Source organism: Ranitomeya variabilis, chromosome 8, assembly GCF_051348905.1.
Source record: "Ranitomeya variabilis isolate aRanVar5 chromosome 8, aRanVar5.hap1, whole genome shotgun sequence".
Taxonomy (NCBI): Eukaryota; Metazoa; Chordata; class Amphibia; order Anura; family Dendrobatidae; genus Ranitomeya; species Ranitomeya variabilis.
This window is the reverse complement of record NC_135239.1, coordinates 176,563,049-176,583,290: the sequence shown is the minus strand read 5'-3', so window position 1 is coordinate 176,583,290 and position 20,242 is coordinate 176,563,049. Positions and strand designations below refer to the sequence as shown.

Here is a 20,242-nt window from a genome sequence, read left to right as displayed (position 1 = left end):
ATGTCTGGTTGTTCTGGCTGCAAGAAAGATCATCAACTTATTTCCTATAAGGCATCATTCATACGTAATTTTTTTTTTTCACTATTGTATTCATCAGTGTACAATCTGCTAAGTATTGGGGTGCCAGTTAATAATAATTAACAAAAGTTATTAGATCTTTAAAGGGGATTTATTACAAATAAGGTATTTACAATGACATACATAAGGGAAGGTACAAGGAAGAGGGAAATGTAATAGGAGAGGGTGGTGGATGTTGGGAAGTGCCTAACTTTATATCACATATGCAAATTGTCTCCAGCCATAGAGGACTTGGTGCCACCGATTGGATGTGGCAATGTTAAAAGTCACTATTGAGCCTTGTCATGTGACTAAGGATAAAAGCCAAACTAAAATCTCAATTTGAAGATGGGTGTTTCAGGCTATTGCCCCTCGTCAGGAAAGGAGTCTGATTTGGCTCAATGAGGGGCCTCTGAGAAGCCTCCTTACCCTGGCTTGTCACTCTACTTTTAGAAGAAACATTACCTTTGTATTAGCCACACATGGTCCATCCCTGTAAGACATTTCCCTATAAAAAGTACCCAAAGCCAGTCTGACCAAGCCATCAACCTACATGGCCTGACAAAAGGTGAAATCCAGAAGATGATATCTGAGCATCTGGAGGAACGACATAAACAAATCCAAGAAACTGACGATATACCAGAACCTACAGAGGGAGTACAAACTGGCCCCATATCTAGAGAAACTAGAAAACCCCAAAGATCAACAGATCCTGAGAGTGCCCACAGCCTACTCATCGAATCCGGGTGGCACCGACAGAACTACAAGCCCCGAGAGAGCAGACTCTGCCAGCAGTGCCCCCAGGAGGCCGTGGAGGATGAGGCCCACTTCCTGCTGAGGTGCCCCAAATACTCCGCAGTAAGGGACACTCATTTCAAGAGACTGTCTGATCTCCTCCCAGACTTCACCTCCATGGAGGAGGAAGAGAAACTGCCGATAATACTGGGGGAAGAGGAAAGTGCAGCGGCCATAGCAGCGGAATGTCAGTGCCTGCCACAGACTAAGAGGAGCCTGATATGTCATGGACCCCTGTACCCCAACAATGGACATATCCCTATCCCCCGACTAAAGAGCCTGATATGTCATGGACTCCTATACCCCACCCTGGAAACATCCCCTATCCTCTAAAAGGAGTCTGATATATCCTGGACCTCTATATGCCTCCCTCCCCCACCCCCGTATTTTTACCATATTCTTTGGCAATGCTAACGTGTACTTAGTCCTGCCAATAAAGCTAATTTGAATTGAATTGTGTGGGCACAACTGCCCACGAGAGTTGATGTGCAAGGCCGGATTAGAGATGTGATGAATGAGATTGGAGAACCCATAGACAGTGTCCAGCAAGAGATTCCGCATTAAATGAAATGCAGGCAGGGTTTATATGCAACCCTGAACAGAAAGGGCTTTATGCCACAAAAGCAACCATTGTTTTTTGGAATTTCGAGAGATGCGTCTAGGTGTCTGGCTTGATTCAGTTTCTCAGGCACCTGGAATGTGTGGAGGTGCTACGTGATAGATTTAGACCATAAAATGGGGACTGAGAAGACAAAATTGATCCCGATTTCTGACAGCAGTATCATACGGTCAGCTCAGAGTCTTTCAAGTTCTCCAGGAACATGCACAAGGATGAAGGTGGTGGTCTTAAGGTACCTTCACACTAAGCGACTTTGCAGCGAGAACGTCCACGATCCGTGACGTTGCAGCGTCCTGGTTAGGCTACTTTCACACTAGCGTCGGGAAAGACCCGTCGCTGTGCGTCGGGCCGACGTTCCCGACGCTAGCGTGGTCTCCGCTGCACAACGGGGGCAGCGGATGTATTTTTCCAACGCATCCGCTGCCCCATTGTGAGGTGCGGGGAAGTGCGGGGAGGTGGGGGCGGAGTTCCGGCCGCGCATGCGCGGTCGGAAAAAGCGGACCGTCGGGAGCAAAAAACGTTACATGTAAGGTTTTTTTCTCCCGACGGTCCGCTAACACACGCCCAAGCGTCGCAAAACGGACGCGACGTTTGGCAATGCGTCGCAAATGCGTCGCTAATGTTAGTCTATGACGAAAAAACGTATCCAGCAAGAACTTTTGCTGGATGCGTATTTTCGGCAAAACGACGCATTTGCGACGTATTGCAGTTAACGCTAGTGTGAAAGTAGCCTTAGCGATCTCGTTGTGTTTGACACGCAGCAGCGATCTGGATCCCGCTGTGATATCGCTGGTCGGAGCTAGAAGTCCAGAACTTTATTTCGTCGCTTGATCACCCGCTGTCATCGCTGGATCGGCGTGTGTGACGCCGATCCAGCGATGTGTTCACTTGTAACCAGGGTAAACATCGGGTTACTAAGTGCAGGGCCGCGCTTAGTAACCCGATATTTACCCTGGTTACCATTGTAAAAGTAAAAAAAAACGTACATACTCACCTTCTGATGTCTGTCACGTCCCCCGGCGTCCACAGGGTTACGCGCTGCTGCTGAGAACTTCCTGCACTGAATGTGTCAGCGCCGGCAGTAAAGCAGAGCACAGCGGTGACGTCACCGCTGTGCTCTGCTTTACTGCCGGCGCTGACACATTCAGTGCAGGAAGCTCTGAGCAGCAGCGCATAACCCTGTGGACGCCGGGGGACGTGACAGACATCAGAAGGTGAGTATGTACGGTTTTTTTTACTTTTACAATGGTAACCAGGGTAAATATCGGGTTACTAAGCGCGGCCCTGCACTTAGTAACCCGATGTTTACCCTGGTTACCCGGGTGCTGCAGGGGGACTTCGGCATCGTTGAAGGCAGTTTCAACAATGCCGAAGTCGTTCCCCTGATCGTTGGTCGCTGGAGAGAGCTGTCTGTGTGACAGCTCCCCAGTGACCTAAACAGCGACGCTGCAGCGATCGGCTCGTTGTCTATATCGCTGCAGCGTCGCTGAGTGTGACAGTACCTTTAGGTTTCGAATGGGTTCCAGGGTTCTTACAAAAGTGGTTGCAGTGGTCTTCACATTACTATGGATGGAGTCCTTACATTGAGGCCATGTGCACACGTTCAGTATTTTTCGCGTTTTTTCGCTATAAAAACGTGATAAAAACGCGAAAAAAACGCTTACATATGCCTCCTATTATTTACAGTGTATTCTGCATTTTTTGTGCAAATGTTGCATTTTTTTCCGCAAAAAAAAATCGCATCGCGGGAAAAAAAAGCAACATGTTCATTAAATTTGCGGAATTGCGGGGTTCCGCACACCTAGGAATGCATAGATCTGCTTACTTCCCGCACGGGGCTGTGCACACCATGCGGGAAGTAAGCAGATTATGTGCGGTTGGTACCCAGGGTGGAGGAGAGGAGACTCTCCTCCACGGACTGGGCACCATATAATTGGTTAAAAAAAAAGAATTAAAATAAAAAATAGTGATATACTCACCTTCGATGGCCTCCGGAGTCTTCCCGCCTCTCCGGTGCATGCTGCCGCTTCGGTTCCTATAGCTGGTGTGCGGTGAAGGACCTGCGATGACATTGCGGTCTTGTGATTGGTCGCGAGACCGGTCATGTGACCGCTCACGTGACCGCGACGTCATGGAAGGTCCTGCGCACACACACCATCTATAGGAACGGACACCGCTGAGGAGATCGGTTGTCTGCAGGTGAGTATAAGCATTTTTTTTATTATTTTTAACATTCTATCTTTTACTATTGATGCTGCATAGGCTGCATCTATAGTATAAAGTTGGTCACACTTGTCAAACACTATGTTTGACAAGTGTGACCAACCTGTCAGTCAGTTTTCCAAGCAATGCTACAGATCGCTTGGAAAACTTTAGCATTCTGCAAGCTAATTTCGCTTGCAAAATGCTAAAAAAAAGCGAAAAAAATGGGGAAAAAACGCAAAAAAAAATAAATGCGGATTTCTTGCAGAAAATTTCCGGTTTTCTTCAGGAAATTTCTGCAAGAAATCCTGGTTAAACTTCTTTGTACCTGTCCCCAGGCCTTTTCATACAAACTCCATTTGGCCAGGAGATGTTCATCTCATGAACAATGGTTTATATTCCAAAGCCACAGGGTTTGTGTACCATACAGGAGGCCAGAGACAAGATGTATATCTCAGGTGGAATTGCACTCTTTATCATCAGAACAAAAGGCAATAAACCACAGGGCACCAATTATCTTTCTGCCTCACAGGTTTTACAACCCCCATGGCCTATCTCATGGATGTAGGCCTTTTGATGACCTTTAACGATCTCCAGATTTCGTGGATCTAAGGCCGGCCTCACACTAGCGAGTTTTACGGACGTATGAGCGCATAAACTACGTCCGTAAAATACGCATAACACACGGCCCAATGATTCCCTATGTCCCAGCTCCTATCAGCCGTATTTGACTGATCCGTATTATACGGTCTTCTACAGCCGTACAAAATCGCAGCATGCTGCGTTTGTCACCGTATTGCGCAAAAAAAAAATCGCCAATGAAAGTCTATGGGGGCGAGAAAAATACGGATTATACACGGACCAGCAGTGTGACCTGCGAGAAATACGCACCGGTGTTAGAGAGAAAAGCCGGTAATTCAATTGCCGGCTTTTCATTTCTCCTTCCCAAACCCGACAGGATATGAGACATGGTTTACATACAGTAAACCATCTCATATCCCCTTTTTTTTTTGCATATTCCACACTACTAATGTTAGTTGTGTGTATGTGCAAAATTTGGGCGCTGTAGCTGCTAAAATAAAGGGTTAAATGGCGGAAAAAATTGGCGTGGGCTCCCGCGCAATTTTCTCCGCCAGAGTGGTAAAGCCAGTGACCGAGGGCAGATATTAATAGCCAGGAGAGGGTCCATGGTTATTGCCCCCCCCCCCCTGGCTACAAACATCTGCCCCCAGCCACCCCAGAAAAGGCACATCTGGAAGATGCGCCTATTCTGGCACTTGGCCACTCTCTTCCCATGCCCATGTAGCGGTGGGATATGGGGTAATGAAGGGTTAATGTCACCTTGCTATTGTAAGGTGACATTAAGCCAGATTAATAATGGAGAGGCGTCAATTATGACACCTATCCATTATTAATCCAATTGTATGAAAGGGTTAAAAAAACACACACACATTATTAAAAAGTATTTGAATGAAATAAACACACAGGTTGTTTTAATATTTTATTGCTCTCTCAATCCACCTGAAGACCCTCGCTCTGAAAAATAATAAACCAACAATATACATACCTTCTGATGATCTGTCACGTCCCACGAAGTAAATCCATCTGAAGGGGTTAAATCATGAACTGGAGCCTTGGAAAAGTTCCCACGCTCGAGTTCATATGAGGACATCCAGCAGAGGGTGCATCACCGCAACTCAAGGTAAGTACAGATCACCCAGCTTTCCTTTCAGTACCCGGGGGTTTACAGGCACGAGCGAGTGCATTAGCACAGCTCCTGGCTGTAAAATGATTTAACCCCTTCAGATGGATTTACTTCGTGGGACGTGACAGATCATCAGAAGGTATGTATATTGTTGGTTTATTATTTTTCAGAGCGAGGGTCTTCAGGTGGATTGAGAGAGCAATAAAATATTAAAACAACCTGTGTATTTCATTTAAATACTTTTTAATAATGTGTTTTTTAACCCTTTCATACAATTGGATTAATAATGGATAAGTGCCATAATTGACGCCTCTCCATTATTAATCTGGCTTAATGTCACCTTACAATAGCAAGGTGACATTAACCCTTCATTACCCCATATCCCACCGCTACACGGGAGTGGGAAGAGAGTGGCCAAGTGCCAGAATAGGCGCATCTTCCAGATGTGCCTTTTCTGGGGTGGCTGGGGGCAGATGTTTGTAGCCAGGGGGGGGCAATAGCCATGGACCCTCTCCTGGCTATTAATATAGCACAGTGACACCATCTGCAGCAAGTTGATGCTGCAGCTCTCTGGAGGTGGCCTGAGGATTGTCCTTGACTGGTCTCACCATTCTTCTTCTCTGCCTTTCTGATGTTTTTCTTGGCCTGCCACTTCTGGCCTTAACAAGAACTGTACCTGTGTTCTTCCATTTCCTTACTATGTTCCTCACAATGGAAATTGACAGGTTAAACCTCTGAGACAGCTTTTTGTATCCTTCCCCTGAACAACTATGTTGAATAATCTTTGTTTTCAGATCATTTGACAGTTGTTTTGAGGAGCCCATGATGCCACTCTTCGGAGGAGATTCAAACAGGAGAACAACTTGCAAGTGGCCACTTTAAGTTTCTTTTCTTATGATTGCATACACCTGGCTATGAAGTTCAAAGCTCAATGAGGTTACAAAACCAAAAAAAGTGCTTTAGTAAGTCAGTAAAAAGTAGGTAGGAGTATTTAAAACAAGAAAATGATAAGGGTGCCCATACTTATGCACCTGTCAAATTTTGTTTGAATGCAGATTGCACATTTTCTGTTAGTACAATAAACCTCATTTCAAGGCAGAAACATTACTGTGTCCAACAGTTATTAGATATATGAAACTGAAATAGCTGTTGCAAAAAAAAACTTTTTATAAAACATTAAGCTTAATAGGGGTGCCCAAACTTTTTCATATGACTGTGTGTGTATATACACTCACTGGCCACTTTATTAGGTACACCTGTCCAACTTCTTGTTAACACTTAATTTCTAATCAGCCAATCACATGGCGGCAACTCAGTGCATTTAGGCATGTAGACATGGTCAAGACAATCTCCTGCAGTTCAAACCGAGCATCAGTATGGGGAAGAAAGGTGATTTGAGTGCCTTTGAACGTGGCATGGTTGTTGGTGCCAGAAGGGCTGGTCTGAGTATTTCAGAAACTGCTGATCTACTGGGATTTTCACGCACAACCATCTCTAGGGTTTACAGAGAATGGTCCGAAAAAGAAAAAAAATCCAGTGAGCGGCAGTTCTGTGGGCGGAAATGCCTTGTTGATGCCAGAGGTCAGAGGAGAATGGGCAGACTGGTTCGAGCTGATAGAAAGGCAACAGTGACTCAAATCGCCACCCGTTACAACCAAGGTAGGCCTAAGAGCATCTCTGAACGCACAGTGCGTCGAACTTTGAGGCAGATGGGCTACAGCAGCAGAAGACCACACCGGGTACCACTCCTTTCAGCTAAGAACAGGAAACTGAGGCTACAATTTGTACAAGCTCATCGAAATTGGACAGTAGAAGATTGGAAAAACGTTGCTTGGTCTGATGAGTCTCGATTTCTGCTGCGACATTCGGATGGTAGGGTCAGAATTTGGCGTAAACAACATGAAAGCATGGATCCATCCTGCCTTGTATGGAGCATCTTTGGGATGTGCAGCCGACAAATCTGCGGCAACTGTGTGATGCCATCATGTCAATATGGACCAAAATCTCTGAGGAATGCTTCCAGCACCTTGTTGAATCTATGCCACGAAGAATTGAGGCAGTTCTGAAGGCAAAAGGGGTCCAACCCGTTACTAGCATGGTGTACCTAATAAAGTGGCCGGTGAGTGTATATATATATGTGTGTGTGTCTCAATGACATTATATATATATACTGTATATATGTTCTAACGAACATTTGGGCACATAAATCCATTAGATGTCGGTTTTGCAAGCCTGCGAGAAAATCTTGCAGTACGGATGCCATACAGATTACATACGGAGGATGCCATGCGCAAAATACGCTGCCACACCCTGGCTACGGATGACATACGGATCACTATTTTGGGGACTCTTCTGCGTATTACAGCCGTAAAATACGGACCGTATTTTGATACGCCGAGTGTGAGGCCGGCCTTATTGTGAGTTCATTACACATATTGTCCATGATGGCTTCCAACAATCAGTGTGTTGGAAAAGATTTTCATTAGTGTTTGGACTTTATTTGCAAGGCTTCTATGCACTACCATTAAAAAAAAAAAAAAAAAAAAAAAAAAAAAGAGGACAGTTCACACTGGTGATCCATGACTTTCACGGACCCATAGACTTGTATGTTTTTTCTTTATTTGTCTGATTCCTATCAATAAGACATCTCTGATTTATTTTTGTGGACACATAACACGGACGTGTGAACAGCTCCATAGGCTTTACTGGGTACGTGTTCTGTCCAGGAAAACCACAGAACCCGTATGGACTTTCTGGATGTCTAAGACCATATGACTTCAGACATCCATGAATCCTGTAGCCATTGAAGTCTTTGAGGCTGTTCACATGTCCTGGACAAAAGTGTAGCTTATTAAGTTTTTTGTTGCAGTTTCAATAAAATCAGTGTTTTATCAGCAGGAGGTTCATTACGAGACAAGGTGTCTTGTGCCTCCTAGTCAACTGATCTGTATAACCCTACCTCTACCATTGATTGTATACTTGCCAAAGTTTTCAATTTGTAGAGCACCTGAGGTGCCAAAACAGCGGACCCCCCCATTATTTTTATTTTTAAATCCATTTTACCAACTACACCCCTCAATTAATTTATGTAGCAGAGCGGTAAGAATTTTGAACACAGAATTTTAGACCATTTGGACTATGAAAATAACTTTCATTTTTCCACTACAGTTTTACTTGAGCACACTTTTTCAATTTCACAAGGCTTAACGTAAGGGAAAAGATCAATTTATAAAAATTTCTCCCCACTAACCATCTGTTATTGGAAATTACTATTCAGCAAACACTGGAGAGCTCAGAAGCCAAGTAGCGCCATTCAGGAGTGTAGGTTTTGCTGAAATTAGCAGAGCCCCAGAGGTGCCAGAATAGCAGGAAAACCCTCCACCCCATGTGGTCCTCTGAAGCAACCTGTAATGCAAATGCTAGGGTTTTCTAAGCAGGTGAATTTAATGTTATTATTTTTTCCATTCTGCACGATTTCCTGCCTTGCAGTTTGGGGGGCACACAACAGGAAATGTTATGGTACTATACAGGCAACTTCAGTTCCAATATTCAAAGACCGAATCAATGTGGAACACATGTCTCCTCCACTCAAGAGCCTTGGGCTAGTTGAGCAAAAGATAATTCTGCTATAAAATGTAAAAGTAGAAAAGGAAAAAAAAAAATGGTAAAAAATAAAATGACAAAGAACTGGTTAAAAAAAAAAAATTCTATAAAAATGTAAGTGATGTCCCTTACTCTAGTAAAAGCTAGTTATTTAAAAAAAAAACAAAAACGAAACACCACAAGCATCATTAGTCACTACCACTGAGATCTGCAAACTTTACACACCAATTATAGAGCTACTAGACACTTTGGGTTTTACTTACAGCTGTTGCTAAGACCACATCTGCTGCCCTAATAAAAAAAAAATGCACTTTTTTTTTAATATTACAGGAACAATTGCATCAATAAATTAGCAGCAGGATGCACTCAAAAGTAACAAATACTGCATTTTCCTTTTAAACAATACCTGATCAATGATTGTTTTAATTTTTACATTTGCACCACTGTGTGCATCCTGTGATTGATACTCCTACATAGCTAGGGTGTTTGGATTGCAGGTATTGCACCATTAGCAATTTTTTCTTAAGCTTTACAGGTAGGGTACTAGGGTAGCAGACATCACTTTCAATGTTTGCACTTTTGTTTTTTTGCTCTTGCACAATCTGGGTGCGCACGCATGCGTGTCCTGCGGCCGCTGTGCTTAGCAGCATTGCACGTTGCTAATCGGTCAGCACTAAACTGATAGATGGGCAAAGCTGATGTGAGCGTGATAGGGACAGGAACACAGAAGAGGTTAAATAGCCCCTCACCACTACACACTCCAGTGATTTTTCAAGTACACCAGCATGGATGCAACAACGTTTTTATTGAATTTCCTTTCTACATATATTTGTCAGGAAATCCAAGGGAGGGTACATAAGGGGTGCTGCCATGATCGGCTACTGGAAACACCATTACCGGTAGGACTAATTTCTATTTTCCCGACATCACCAGGAGAAATACCAAATAACTTTTAGGGCAGGTTTACTACTTGTTGGACTTTCCTCACAAAAGTAATCTGTTGGTTTGATAGAACGTCCAATTTATAATATCTGCAAAAAATATTTAAACTTGACCAGATATGATCCAGTAACACCTGCTCTCAATGAGTGAGCTCTGATATTCTCCTTTGGAGATATTCCTACTGTGACGTACGCCGAGCTGAATGTTGACTTTATCCACCAATTCCGATGATTGGGTTCGGTCCCGCTGGTATGTCTCCCATTTGTAATGCGGGCGCTCCACACTGGAGACGCCGGTATCCAGCCCAGATATCCAAGGGTGCGTGCCGGTCACGTGACATCCTGCCTGGGTACACACTCCCAAGCGTCACATCACAGGAGGACGCACAAATGACTTGTACAGGTGTGCGCGCTCTGACCGGAAGTACGTCTGTGAGCTTGCACCGCCTCGTGCTTCCTGTACAGGTGCACATCACAAACATGGCAGCAGGAGCCCTCCAGAGAGGGATGCGGCCATTTCCAGGAGCACAAAGCTCAACGGGAAAGCTGAGGGACCCTTTCAGAGAGCATCAGCCTGGCTCTTGGAGCAAAGGTACAGAACCTGCAGACTGTTATCTTAGTAAGAAATCCTCCACAACTCTCATGTGTATGTCCTTGTTGGGACAGGAAAAAACACTGGAGGAGGGTGGTGGTGAGGGGCTGTTGCGCCTGTGTTCCTGTCCCTATCAAGGACTAACACTTGGTGGTGCTGTCAGGAGGGACATCCTAGAAATACCCATTTATGAACATGGGACCAATGCTTCAACATGAAGAGCTTGGGTTAACCATTCGGGTCATTTTCTGATAGCTTTTACTTTACAAACAGTGGAATTTTTTTTATTTAAATAATTTTGTAATTAAAATGCATGAATAGTAATAAAACAGACTTGAAATGTATCATTTTTTTATTTCAAATTTCTTTGCCGATAAATATATTTATATCTATTTAAGAAAAGAAATACAAATTCCTAAGAAAATCGGTAACAAAATTTTTTTTTTTTTTTTTCTGAAATGTTAAATTGCATCTTTACAGGATTGAAACATTGCACATTATTCCCAGTCTTGAAATGTTCTGTGGTTTTAATCAAAGTTCATAAAAATTAAAGGAATGACTTCATGTGATAACAGGCAAGAGAGGTCTGTCCGACGAGAATAAAATAGACTTTTCCTCTTCAAGTTTTAAAACACTTTAGAAAAAACAATTTGCAAAAAACTGCAAGCGGTCTTACGTGCAATATTTTGTGGCCGTTTGCCACGATGTAGAATTACTTAATAGTATTAAAAGAAAGAACAAAAAACAAAGTAGTATCACGTTAGAGGAACATCTGGGGTTCTGAACCTTCAGAACGGCCCATAGGCTACAAGGCATTTGGTGTGGTTAATACACAAACTTACAGTGCACACGTCTCTTACACCCAATCTACATCACTGACTCGTGTGGAAACCAGTTCCACAACTTTTTCAGCCATTGCCCCCCGCCCCACCCACCTCATGGTCATCAGCTCAAAGAATTTTTTTTTTTTTTTATAGAAAAATTGAAAACACATGACAGAGCTCTGCCGATGTGACGCAACAAGAGGTGTAGCTCCTTAACCGGCATGTCCGCGTTATGCTCATGTAATCTATGATCAGATTAATTGCAGGTAATTTCACCAAACTAGCTACCTAACAGACATTAGAAGAAAAACAAACAAACAAACAAAAAAAAACAGTTATCAACAAGCACAATTCCAGGAGTCTCCAGTCGCCATGTCTTTGCTGTCAAGTTTTATGCCGTCTGTGGCTTTTTCACTGAAGACTGGACCGCCGTGCCTCATCATCAGCTCAGTTGCCATCTTCACAAAGGCTTCTTCCACGTTACTGGAATCCTTGGCAGAGGTTTCAAATGTGGTGAGGTCATAATGTTTGGCCAGGTTTTCAGCTTCTCCAAGCTGGACTTCTCGAAATTCATGCATGTCCGACTTGTTTCCTGTTGAGACAGCAGTTAGTGAGATAGATAGATATTATATATTCCATGCCCAGTAATGTATGAATTGGCTACTGAAATTCACATAATCACATTAGGATAGGTCCCGAGCAAAGAAGGTCACCTTGTCGTGGCTGTTAGGCATGCACGAATTGTCCAACTTATTTGCCCAGTATCCTTGTCACCCCCCCACCCAAATTATGTTTTTGAAATCAGTAAAACAATTCCAATTTCAGGTTTCCATGCTATAGCGCTACTCTTAGTTTGCGCCTGTACACACCAGTTTTCTGTTTGGAAGTGACGTCCAGTCTTGATATTTGCCACACTAAGGTATGTTTCAACTTGTGTTTTACTACTCTATTTAGCGATTTAATTGATTGTGACCATAAAACTGAAGACAAACCATTATTAAAACAGGATTATGGTGTAAAAGGTTTTCGCAGTGAATTATTCTGACTAAAAAAAAAAAAAATTGTAATCTTGAAATTTTCACATTGGGGTAATTTTTGACTCCTACTTGTCCTTTCAGAAGGCTTTTCAGCAGACTCCTTTTCCAAGGCAGAATTATAGTAGTGACCGTTAAACGACCCACCAATCACAATAAATGTCCAAGCTGCTCCCCCTCCCTTCACAATGACCTTTTCACACACTCACTAGATGCTTCGAGACAAGTCAGGGTTGGGATTCATTGTAGGCAATGTACATGTGTTCTTTCCTGAAACAGGACGTTTACAGTTTAAAGGGATCCTGTCAGTAGGATCAACCCTCCTAAGCCATCTATATGGGTATGTAGGTTGTGGAAAGTTAAATAAGAGGATACCTTGATGCCTGCAATCCACTGTCTTATTTTAAAAAAAATTAGTGTTTTTCTTAATATGCAAATTAATTTTTCAGATCTAAGGGCCAGACAAATCTCACTGAGAAGCTGCCTTCAAGGCTTATTTTAAAGGAGGCGTTACCAGTGTGACATGTAATGAGAGCAGACTGTCAGACAATAAAATATGTTACTTTCGGAAAATTAGGACTTTTTTATATAAAAAGGCAACTTAACCAATTCTTTGAGATCCACAACTTTGTGGGACAAGTTGTAGTTTTGATTGACACTATTCACTGTATCACATAACGTACTGAGAAAAATAAAGTTTAAAGTGAAAATGAGGTGAAGGAAAACAAATAAGGGAAGGAATAAAAAAAAAAAAAGTCCTGGTCCTTAAGGGACTAAAATTGAAATGGTTAAAGAGGGGGAAAAACAAACAACCCTTTAATAATTTTTGGGCGATTTAATGGTGTGTTGTTCTTGCGTCTCCGACCTTTGTGCCTCACAAGCAAATAAAGTCTGGGCCTCAATTCATAAACTGTTGGTCAAGTGAAGCGCCTTTGTTGCCCATAGCAACCTACCAGACCCCAGCAATCATTTCTGGTAAAGTGAAAGCTGCACGGTGATTGGTTGCTACGGGGAGGAAAGACTTGATAAAACCCTTGTAGCCGTGCAGGTGATCGATTAAAAGACTACATTGGGAGACGTCGTAGAGAATGGCTGCTTCTTGTCTTCCAGAAACGCCAAGTCGTGGGCCATCCATGTTCTAGATCTGGTATTGCATCTCTGCTCCTCTGAAGTGAATAGGGCCTAGTTGCAATACCCGACACTTCCATGGACAAGAGTGGCGCTGTTTGAAGAGGGTGGGGGGAAAAACAACCAAAAAATACAAAATAAAAACAAGTATTTGGCTGATTACCTTTACCCTAGACCCTTCTTTTAATACAGCAGATATTTGGCCATATCCTGGTGTCCTTTAATGTCAGTCAGCAGAAATGGGACGTAGAATCCATAAGGGACCCGGCCTCTGCAGGCAACCTGTAATTACTTCAGCTTAACACCCCCATCCTTGCCATCACAACCCCCATCATCATTTCCATCACAACCCCCATCATTTCCATCACAACAGGCCACAAAGACCAGAAGCTGACACTACAAGACTGGGGGCCCGATACCAATTATCCTCATGTTAACCATTTGTTGGCCAGTTTATACACAATATCCTCCCACTTTGGAGCTGAAGACGTCCCGGAGCTAAAGGCCAAGATATTCTGTCCCCGTCCGGTCCCCCATTCTGTCCTCCATTCTCAGTGAGTGCCGGGGGAACCCAATGATGTCTGCAGGAATCCCATATGGGAGGGAAAGGGGGATGGAAAGCTTTAAGAGGGAGGGGGTAGGAACGATTTCAGCTCTGAGTATTACAATTAAAGTCCTAAATGGGTAAAAATGCTAAGTACTGGTAAAAACAAGAAAAAAAAAAACTCAGAGGGATTTTTTTGTTTTTTGTTTTAAATGCTATTGTGTACTCCTCATTGCCTAGGTTACAGACCATCACTGCAGTGTATCAGAGGTGGCCTGTTCCTTAGGTATGGTCACTTAACGCACAAGTGCAAGTCAGAGCATGTTCACTTATCACTAGACTTAGAAAAAAAGTGGACCCAAAAGTTTCAAAAAGTATAAAGTCACAAAGCACTCACCTTCCTTCCCCAAGTCCAGCACCACCTCTCGGCTGTAGCTCTGGTCGTTGAGCTTTGATGCAGTGGTGATATTTCAGCAGCTCACATCACCGCTGCAGCCAATCACTATATATATATATATATATATATATATATATATATATATATATATATATATATATATATATATATATATATATATATATATATATATATATATATATATATATATATATATATATATATAGCACTAGGAGCTGAGCTCCTTGATTAGCTGCAGCGGTGATGAGAGCAGCTCACTCGTCATCACCACTGCAGTAGCAGAAAGGTGTTGCTGGACCTGGTGAGGGCGAATACGATTTTTTAATTATTTTTTTTATTTTACATTTTGCAGTCCACTTTCTAACGAATCCATCTGGCGCGGTACTGTTCCCTATATACCGGGACTGCTCTTAGTAAAGATGAAGAACGCACCGATCAGCAGCTGCACGATGTTGGAGCCGGCGTACTTCCGGACATCCTCTATCCAGCGAGGAACAGATTCGAATGACTTCTTCTTGGAGATGTCGTAAGCGATGATGGCTCCATTGGCGCTTCTATAATAACTCTGCGTTATGGTCCGAAAGCGTTCCTGTCCAGCGGTGTCCCAAATCTGCAGCTAGAGGAGAAGAAGAAATCATGTTAAAAGTGAGTTCGGTGCACGGATTTCCATCAACTACAGGTAAGGAACCAGGGGTCCAGATGGTCTAAAAAAAATAAATAAATAAATAAATAAATAAATCATCCAGAAATACAAATGTCTGCGACAATATGGGAAAAAGTAACGAGGAAAATTGCAGTTAATTCCCTTTTTTGAAAGCTCCATTCACTTGAATTGGATAATCCATAAACAGATTTAAGAAAAAAAAAAAAACAACCCCCCCCCAAAAAAACAAAAAACCTAATTGTGGGAATGTAGCTCTAGAGACTGAAGGTACCCCTAAAAAGTGATGTTACACAAGTCCCATAGCACAAAGGATCCCGCTAAATCAAGCCCTAACAGGGTGAGACAGCAAACAATGGCCTAATTCTGCATGGTATCACAAAAGGTCAAAGGTCCAGGGTCATTTGTTTTTTTTGTTTTTTTTACACACACACTTGCATAGTTTATGCAAATCCATCAAAGTGGCCAAAAATCCATGTGTTTTCTTGGCAATTTGGTGACATTTTAGAACTTAAACCTTGGGGTGGGGGATCGGGGGTAAACAAAAAAAAATAAAATAAAAAACAAATCTTTTAATACACAATAAAAAATATAAATAAAAATTACATGATGGGGCAGTGGAGAACATTTGCACAAAGTGTGATATTTAAAAAACTAAAATAAATAAAGTGTAAAGCACTGACGTAAGTGCTGATAACAGATGTCCTTCTCGATTTCTCAATCTAAAAATAATGGAGTTTTGCTTCAAACCGTGATGTGGAGATGTAATTCCAGACACAGGATTACACAGCAGGAAATGGTGGTGAGGACCATGCAAACGTTACACAAGAGGCATGCAACTTCCAGCCCCTGTAACTGTTCAGCAAGACGCCAAGATGTGTCAGCGCGTGTATGTGAGGTCTGTCCAAAGAGGGAAAAAGGAGCGACAAGTCCGTCTATAAAGACCGCAAATATTTAGAGAGTTACCAGCAACCCATAGCAAAAACCTAAACAATATCAGGAATCCAGAAGTAAAAAAAAATAAAAATGAGAAATCTCAAACCACAACACTGACAAGTGATTTAAATCGTTACGGGTGCAAATGACTGATGTGTTACACGTATATCAGTGCGAGGGGGGAAAGCAGGAACTTTCAACACATTGCTAAAAGTCCCACCTAAACAGTGATGACAAACATTAATCCCCCCAATCGAAACAGAGAAATTAGGACAGAATTTAAAAAAAAAAAAAAAAAAAAAAGACCCATACCCTAATGTGTGTTTCGCCAATCTTTATCAGGAGGTGTCTGAAGATTGACGAAACGTTCAGCAATTTCATTTTCTAAGTGCTCTATGCCCCATTTAAAGAGGAACCAAGTGAACAGTGATCAGTTTTTGCTTCTTTTATTCCAGCTGCATATTTGAGGTTTTAGTTGTTTTTTTTAATATTTTATCTGATAGAGCTTCAGAGATCTGGGCCTTTTCATTTCATGAGTTGTTAGGGTCTTTACTAGTGATGAGCGAATATACTCGTTACTCGAGATTTCTCGAGCACGCTCAGGTGTCCTCAGAGTATTTTTTAGTCCTCGGAGTATTTTTTTTTTTTTTTTATTGCCGCAGCTGAATGATTTAGATCTGTTAGCCAGCATAAGTACATGTGGGGGTTGCCTGGTTGCTAGGGAATCCCCACATGTACTTATGCTGGCTAACAGATGTAAATCATTCAGCTGCGGCAAGAAAAAAAACAAAACTCCGAGCACTAAAAAATACTCGGAGGACCCCCGAAAGTGCTCAAGAAATCTTGAGTAACGAGTATATTCGCTCATCACTAGTCTTTACCAGGAAGACATTGCTCACAGGGTAATTCTATAGAGCAGTTTTAAGTGGGAGAATTCTAAAATCCTCCATGTGTAATACCTGTACGGACGGTTATTTGGGGACCCTCGCTTGTGAAAAGATAGTTTTTCATTGAGGTGTTTACCCGTAGGTAAATCTTTACATGTGACCTGTGCAATGAACGCCTTCCCTTTGTATCAGTCACTTCAGCCAATAAACTAGAAAAAAAAAAAAAAAATATTATATATATATATAATCCGCAGCTTCGACTTCATTGCAGATGACAAACACAGATCCGCAGAAGCCTAAAAGTGGAGTGCGGGCGCGGGCCGAGTGTGCGTTATAGACCCTTGTACCCACTTCTGAAGTGTCTGCTTAGTAAGATGCTAAGAGCTGTAAGGTGTACCAACGTTATTAACTCCATTCCTTTATTTGACAAAAACAACGGTGTAAAGCACAGACGGCGGTGTAAGGAAACTTTACGATGCCTAGTAAGTTGCTCAATATTTTGTAATTCCGTGTCCATTATTATGATACGTTTGTGGAATTTATTGAAGCAATATATATAGAATCTATTGTTAGTATTGTCATGTCAATAAGAACTCAAGCGTTCAGCCTCATTCACACGTCGTGAGAAAAAAAAAAAACGAACCACCGAGTCTCCATTGATTTTCGTTCAAGTTGTATCAGTTTTTCCCTTGTACATTTATTAAAAAAAAAAAATGTTTGGCCACTTCTATCTAAGTCCATGAAAATCAGGCCACACTTGGATGGCATCTGAGTGCAGTTTGATTTTTTTTTTTATCAGACCCACAGACTTGCATTGAAGATTTTGATCAGACAACGCGATTTTGTGTGGTCCGCTAAACATCACGGCCCTACCGTATGTGCATTGAACATACCCTATACGTCTGATGAAGGGTCTTCACCCAAAATGTAAACCTAATACTATACTCCCCCTTATGATAGATGATTAAATGTATCACCTGTCCCCAGGACAAGAGACAAGCGGATAATTGGGGGGTTTGAAAGTAGGACCTCCACCAATCACAACTGGTCCCCAGTCCTCTGTAAATGGGGTGCTAATTAATGTGACGGTCCCATCATTTGGAACTCCAGCAATCAGACGTCTATCCTATGGGGCAAAATTGGAAAATCCCTTTAAATGGAACCAATTTTAAATGTAGCGGGAAATCTCTTTAAATGTAACTAATAAGAGATCATGTGATCTTTTCTTTGCCAAGTAAAACAATAAGAATGCCGAGCCGCTAACCCTATAACACCTGTCCTGAAGGCCCAGTCCTGGGGAAATGTGCAGTGTCACAGCAGGAAGTGTGCTGCGGATTACACGCTGCCGAGCAGAAACAAAGCAGAAGCTGCAGGGCACATGGAGAGGCACACATACACCTAGAAGGGAGGATCTGCGCTTCACAAGGGGCATCTACCCCTAAAAACCTGACCAAGTAGTCAAGAGCCTTCAGAGAAACAAAGTTCTGGTAGAACTCCAGAGTCCATATTGGGTTTACATCAGAATGCAGGATTGGCTCCAGAAGTTCGGACTGAACCCATCACTAAGGATTAAAGGGCCTCATACACCTTAGTGAAGGGCCAGCCGTACTCCGATCTAATGTGTATGGGGGTCTCCCGACTGTGTCCAGCACAATGTTAAACCCAACAAGCCAGATCCTAGTCTCCCCCCAATGGTTAATCATTTTAATTGGCGCAGAAAAAAAAAAATCCACTGCCACAGGAGTCTGGCAGCGACTTGTAGAATGGGAGAATCGGGGGCAACCATCTAATGTTTATGGGGGCGCTAAACTTTGGTATGAGACTTTCCCACCAATCACATTCATCATGTATCCACAGGATAGATCATAAATGGGTCATCATGGGGGTCCGACTGCCAAGGTCTTCACCTGATCACCACATGAATGGAGCGAGCCTGTCAATGGAAGGAGATACAGCCACACCACAATCAAGGGGGGTCCCAGCAAATAGACCCCCACTGGTCTCATCTGTGGAGAAGGGATAAATGTAAATCTATGGGATCTCTAGCAGCTTCCCTAGATAAAGGCAAGCAATCCCCCCATCCTCCAGGCAGGTGGTAAATGCAGGATCGGAGGAGGGGGGTCCGACCACTGCTGTTTGCGCCATTAATATGTAGATTGTGCCTTCCCATTGTATTAGTAGTGACCACAGATTCAGATGACCTCCCCCACAGCGAATTCCCACCTATTGTCTACAGCCATAGCCTGAGGGTCAGCCATACTGTAATGAAGGGGAACTCCAGCTGATTGCAGCACTGACACCTTGGAGGGGGTGGGGGAGGTGTCAGGGGATCTGCTGCTTATCCCCAAAGTAAAGGGACACAGATCCTATAGGAGGTGCAGGGGCTGCAATCCTATCTGGGCCCTGGAGCCTAAGGGGCCCCAAAAGGCCCCTATGGACAATACAGAAAACCATACTATTTGGGGGCCCTGACTGACATCGTGCATTGGGACCCACAGGCTTCACGGTCAGCCATTGCCCTTTAATACGGATTTCCACAGGTGGAGACCCCACCAGCAGCCCCCAATACAGACCAACATCAATCAGGATCAATAGAAGATCTCAAATCCCCCAAAAGTCACAATTCATCAATAAGATACTGGGCGAGTAATCAGGACATGCTTCGCTCAATCTGATCGGCCGATAACTGACTGCAGAGGAAACAGTTACACACAGCCGATTGCATGGGAACAATGAGCAAAGTAAACAACTGGGACTTGTAGTTCTACCGCAGCGCACACCCACGTCAGCCCCCACACCGGCGACATCGGCTTTACCTTCACCCGTTTCCCTTGAATGTCCAGAGTCTTCATAGTGAAGTCCACGCCGATCGTGTTCCCCTGCCGCTCCACGAACACCCCGCTCTTGAACCGCTGCACCACGCACGTCTTCCCCACCCCGGCATCTCCGATCAGTACGATCTTGAACAGGAAATCATAGGCATCGTCCGAGTCTATTGGAGCGGACATGCCGGGGTCCCGGGAACCGAGTCCTGCGTGTGCAGCCCGTGACGTGGTGCGAACAAGCCGAGAATCTGACAACGCGGAACTGCAACAGCTTTCTAAAGAATCCGAAGGACCCCGGGGCTGCCCATTGGTTGCGCCATAGTGTCGGTACACTGCAAGTAATACACCACTTGCACATAGCTGCCCGCAGTGATGCCTGTCCGGATTATCATGGGATAGATACACCACTTGCACATAGCTGCCCGCAGTAGTGCCTGTCCGGATTATCATGTGATAGATACACCACTTGCA

General features: G+C 43.3%; 1 protein-coding gene across 1 annotated transcript; it reads right to left on the bottom strand.

The window, feature by feature from the left end:
• Nucleotides 1-10,848: 10,848 nt before the first annotated feature.
• Nucleotides 10,849-20,042, bottom strand: RAB43 (RAB43, member RAS oncogene family). Its single transcript, XM_077275941.1, has 3 exons — nt 19,763-20,042; nt 14,895-15,078; nt 10,849-11,930 (listed from the first exon to the last, which is right to left on the bottom strand). The coding sequence occupies exons 1-3, from the start codon at nt 19,952-19,954 to the stop codon at nt 11,677-11,679; spliced, it is 630 nt and encodes a 209-aa protein (XP_077132056.1). The 5' UTR covers nt 19,955-20,042; the 3' UTR covers nt 10,849-11,676.
• Nucleotides 20,043-20,242: the final 200 nt, after the last annotated feature.

Bases quoted from the DNA above. Each gene is read 5' to 3' on its own strand.
- RAB43 (XM_077275941.1), bottom strand. From the start codon at position 19,954: ATGTCCGCTCCAATAGACTCGGACGATGCCTATGATTTCCTGTTCAAG. The intron at 15,079-19,762 runs GTAAAGCCGATG...CTTCTCCTCTAG, and splicing joins TTCAAGGGAAACGGGTGAAG to CTGCAGATTTGGGACACCGC. The intron at 11,931-14,894 runs GTGCGTTCTTCA...CTGTCTCAACAG, and splicing joins CATCGTGCAGCTGCTGATCG to GAAACAAGTCGGACATGCAT.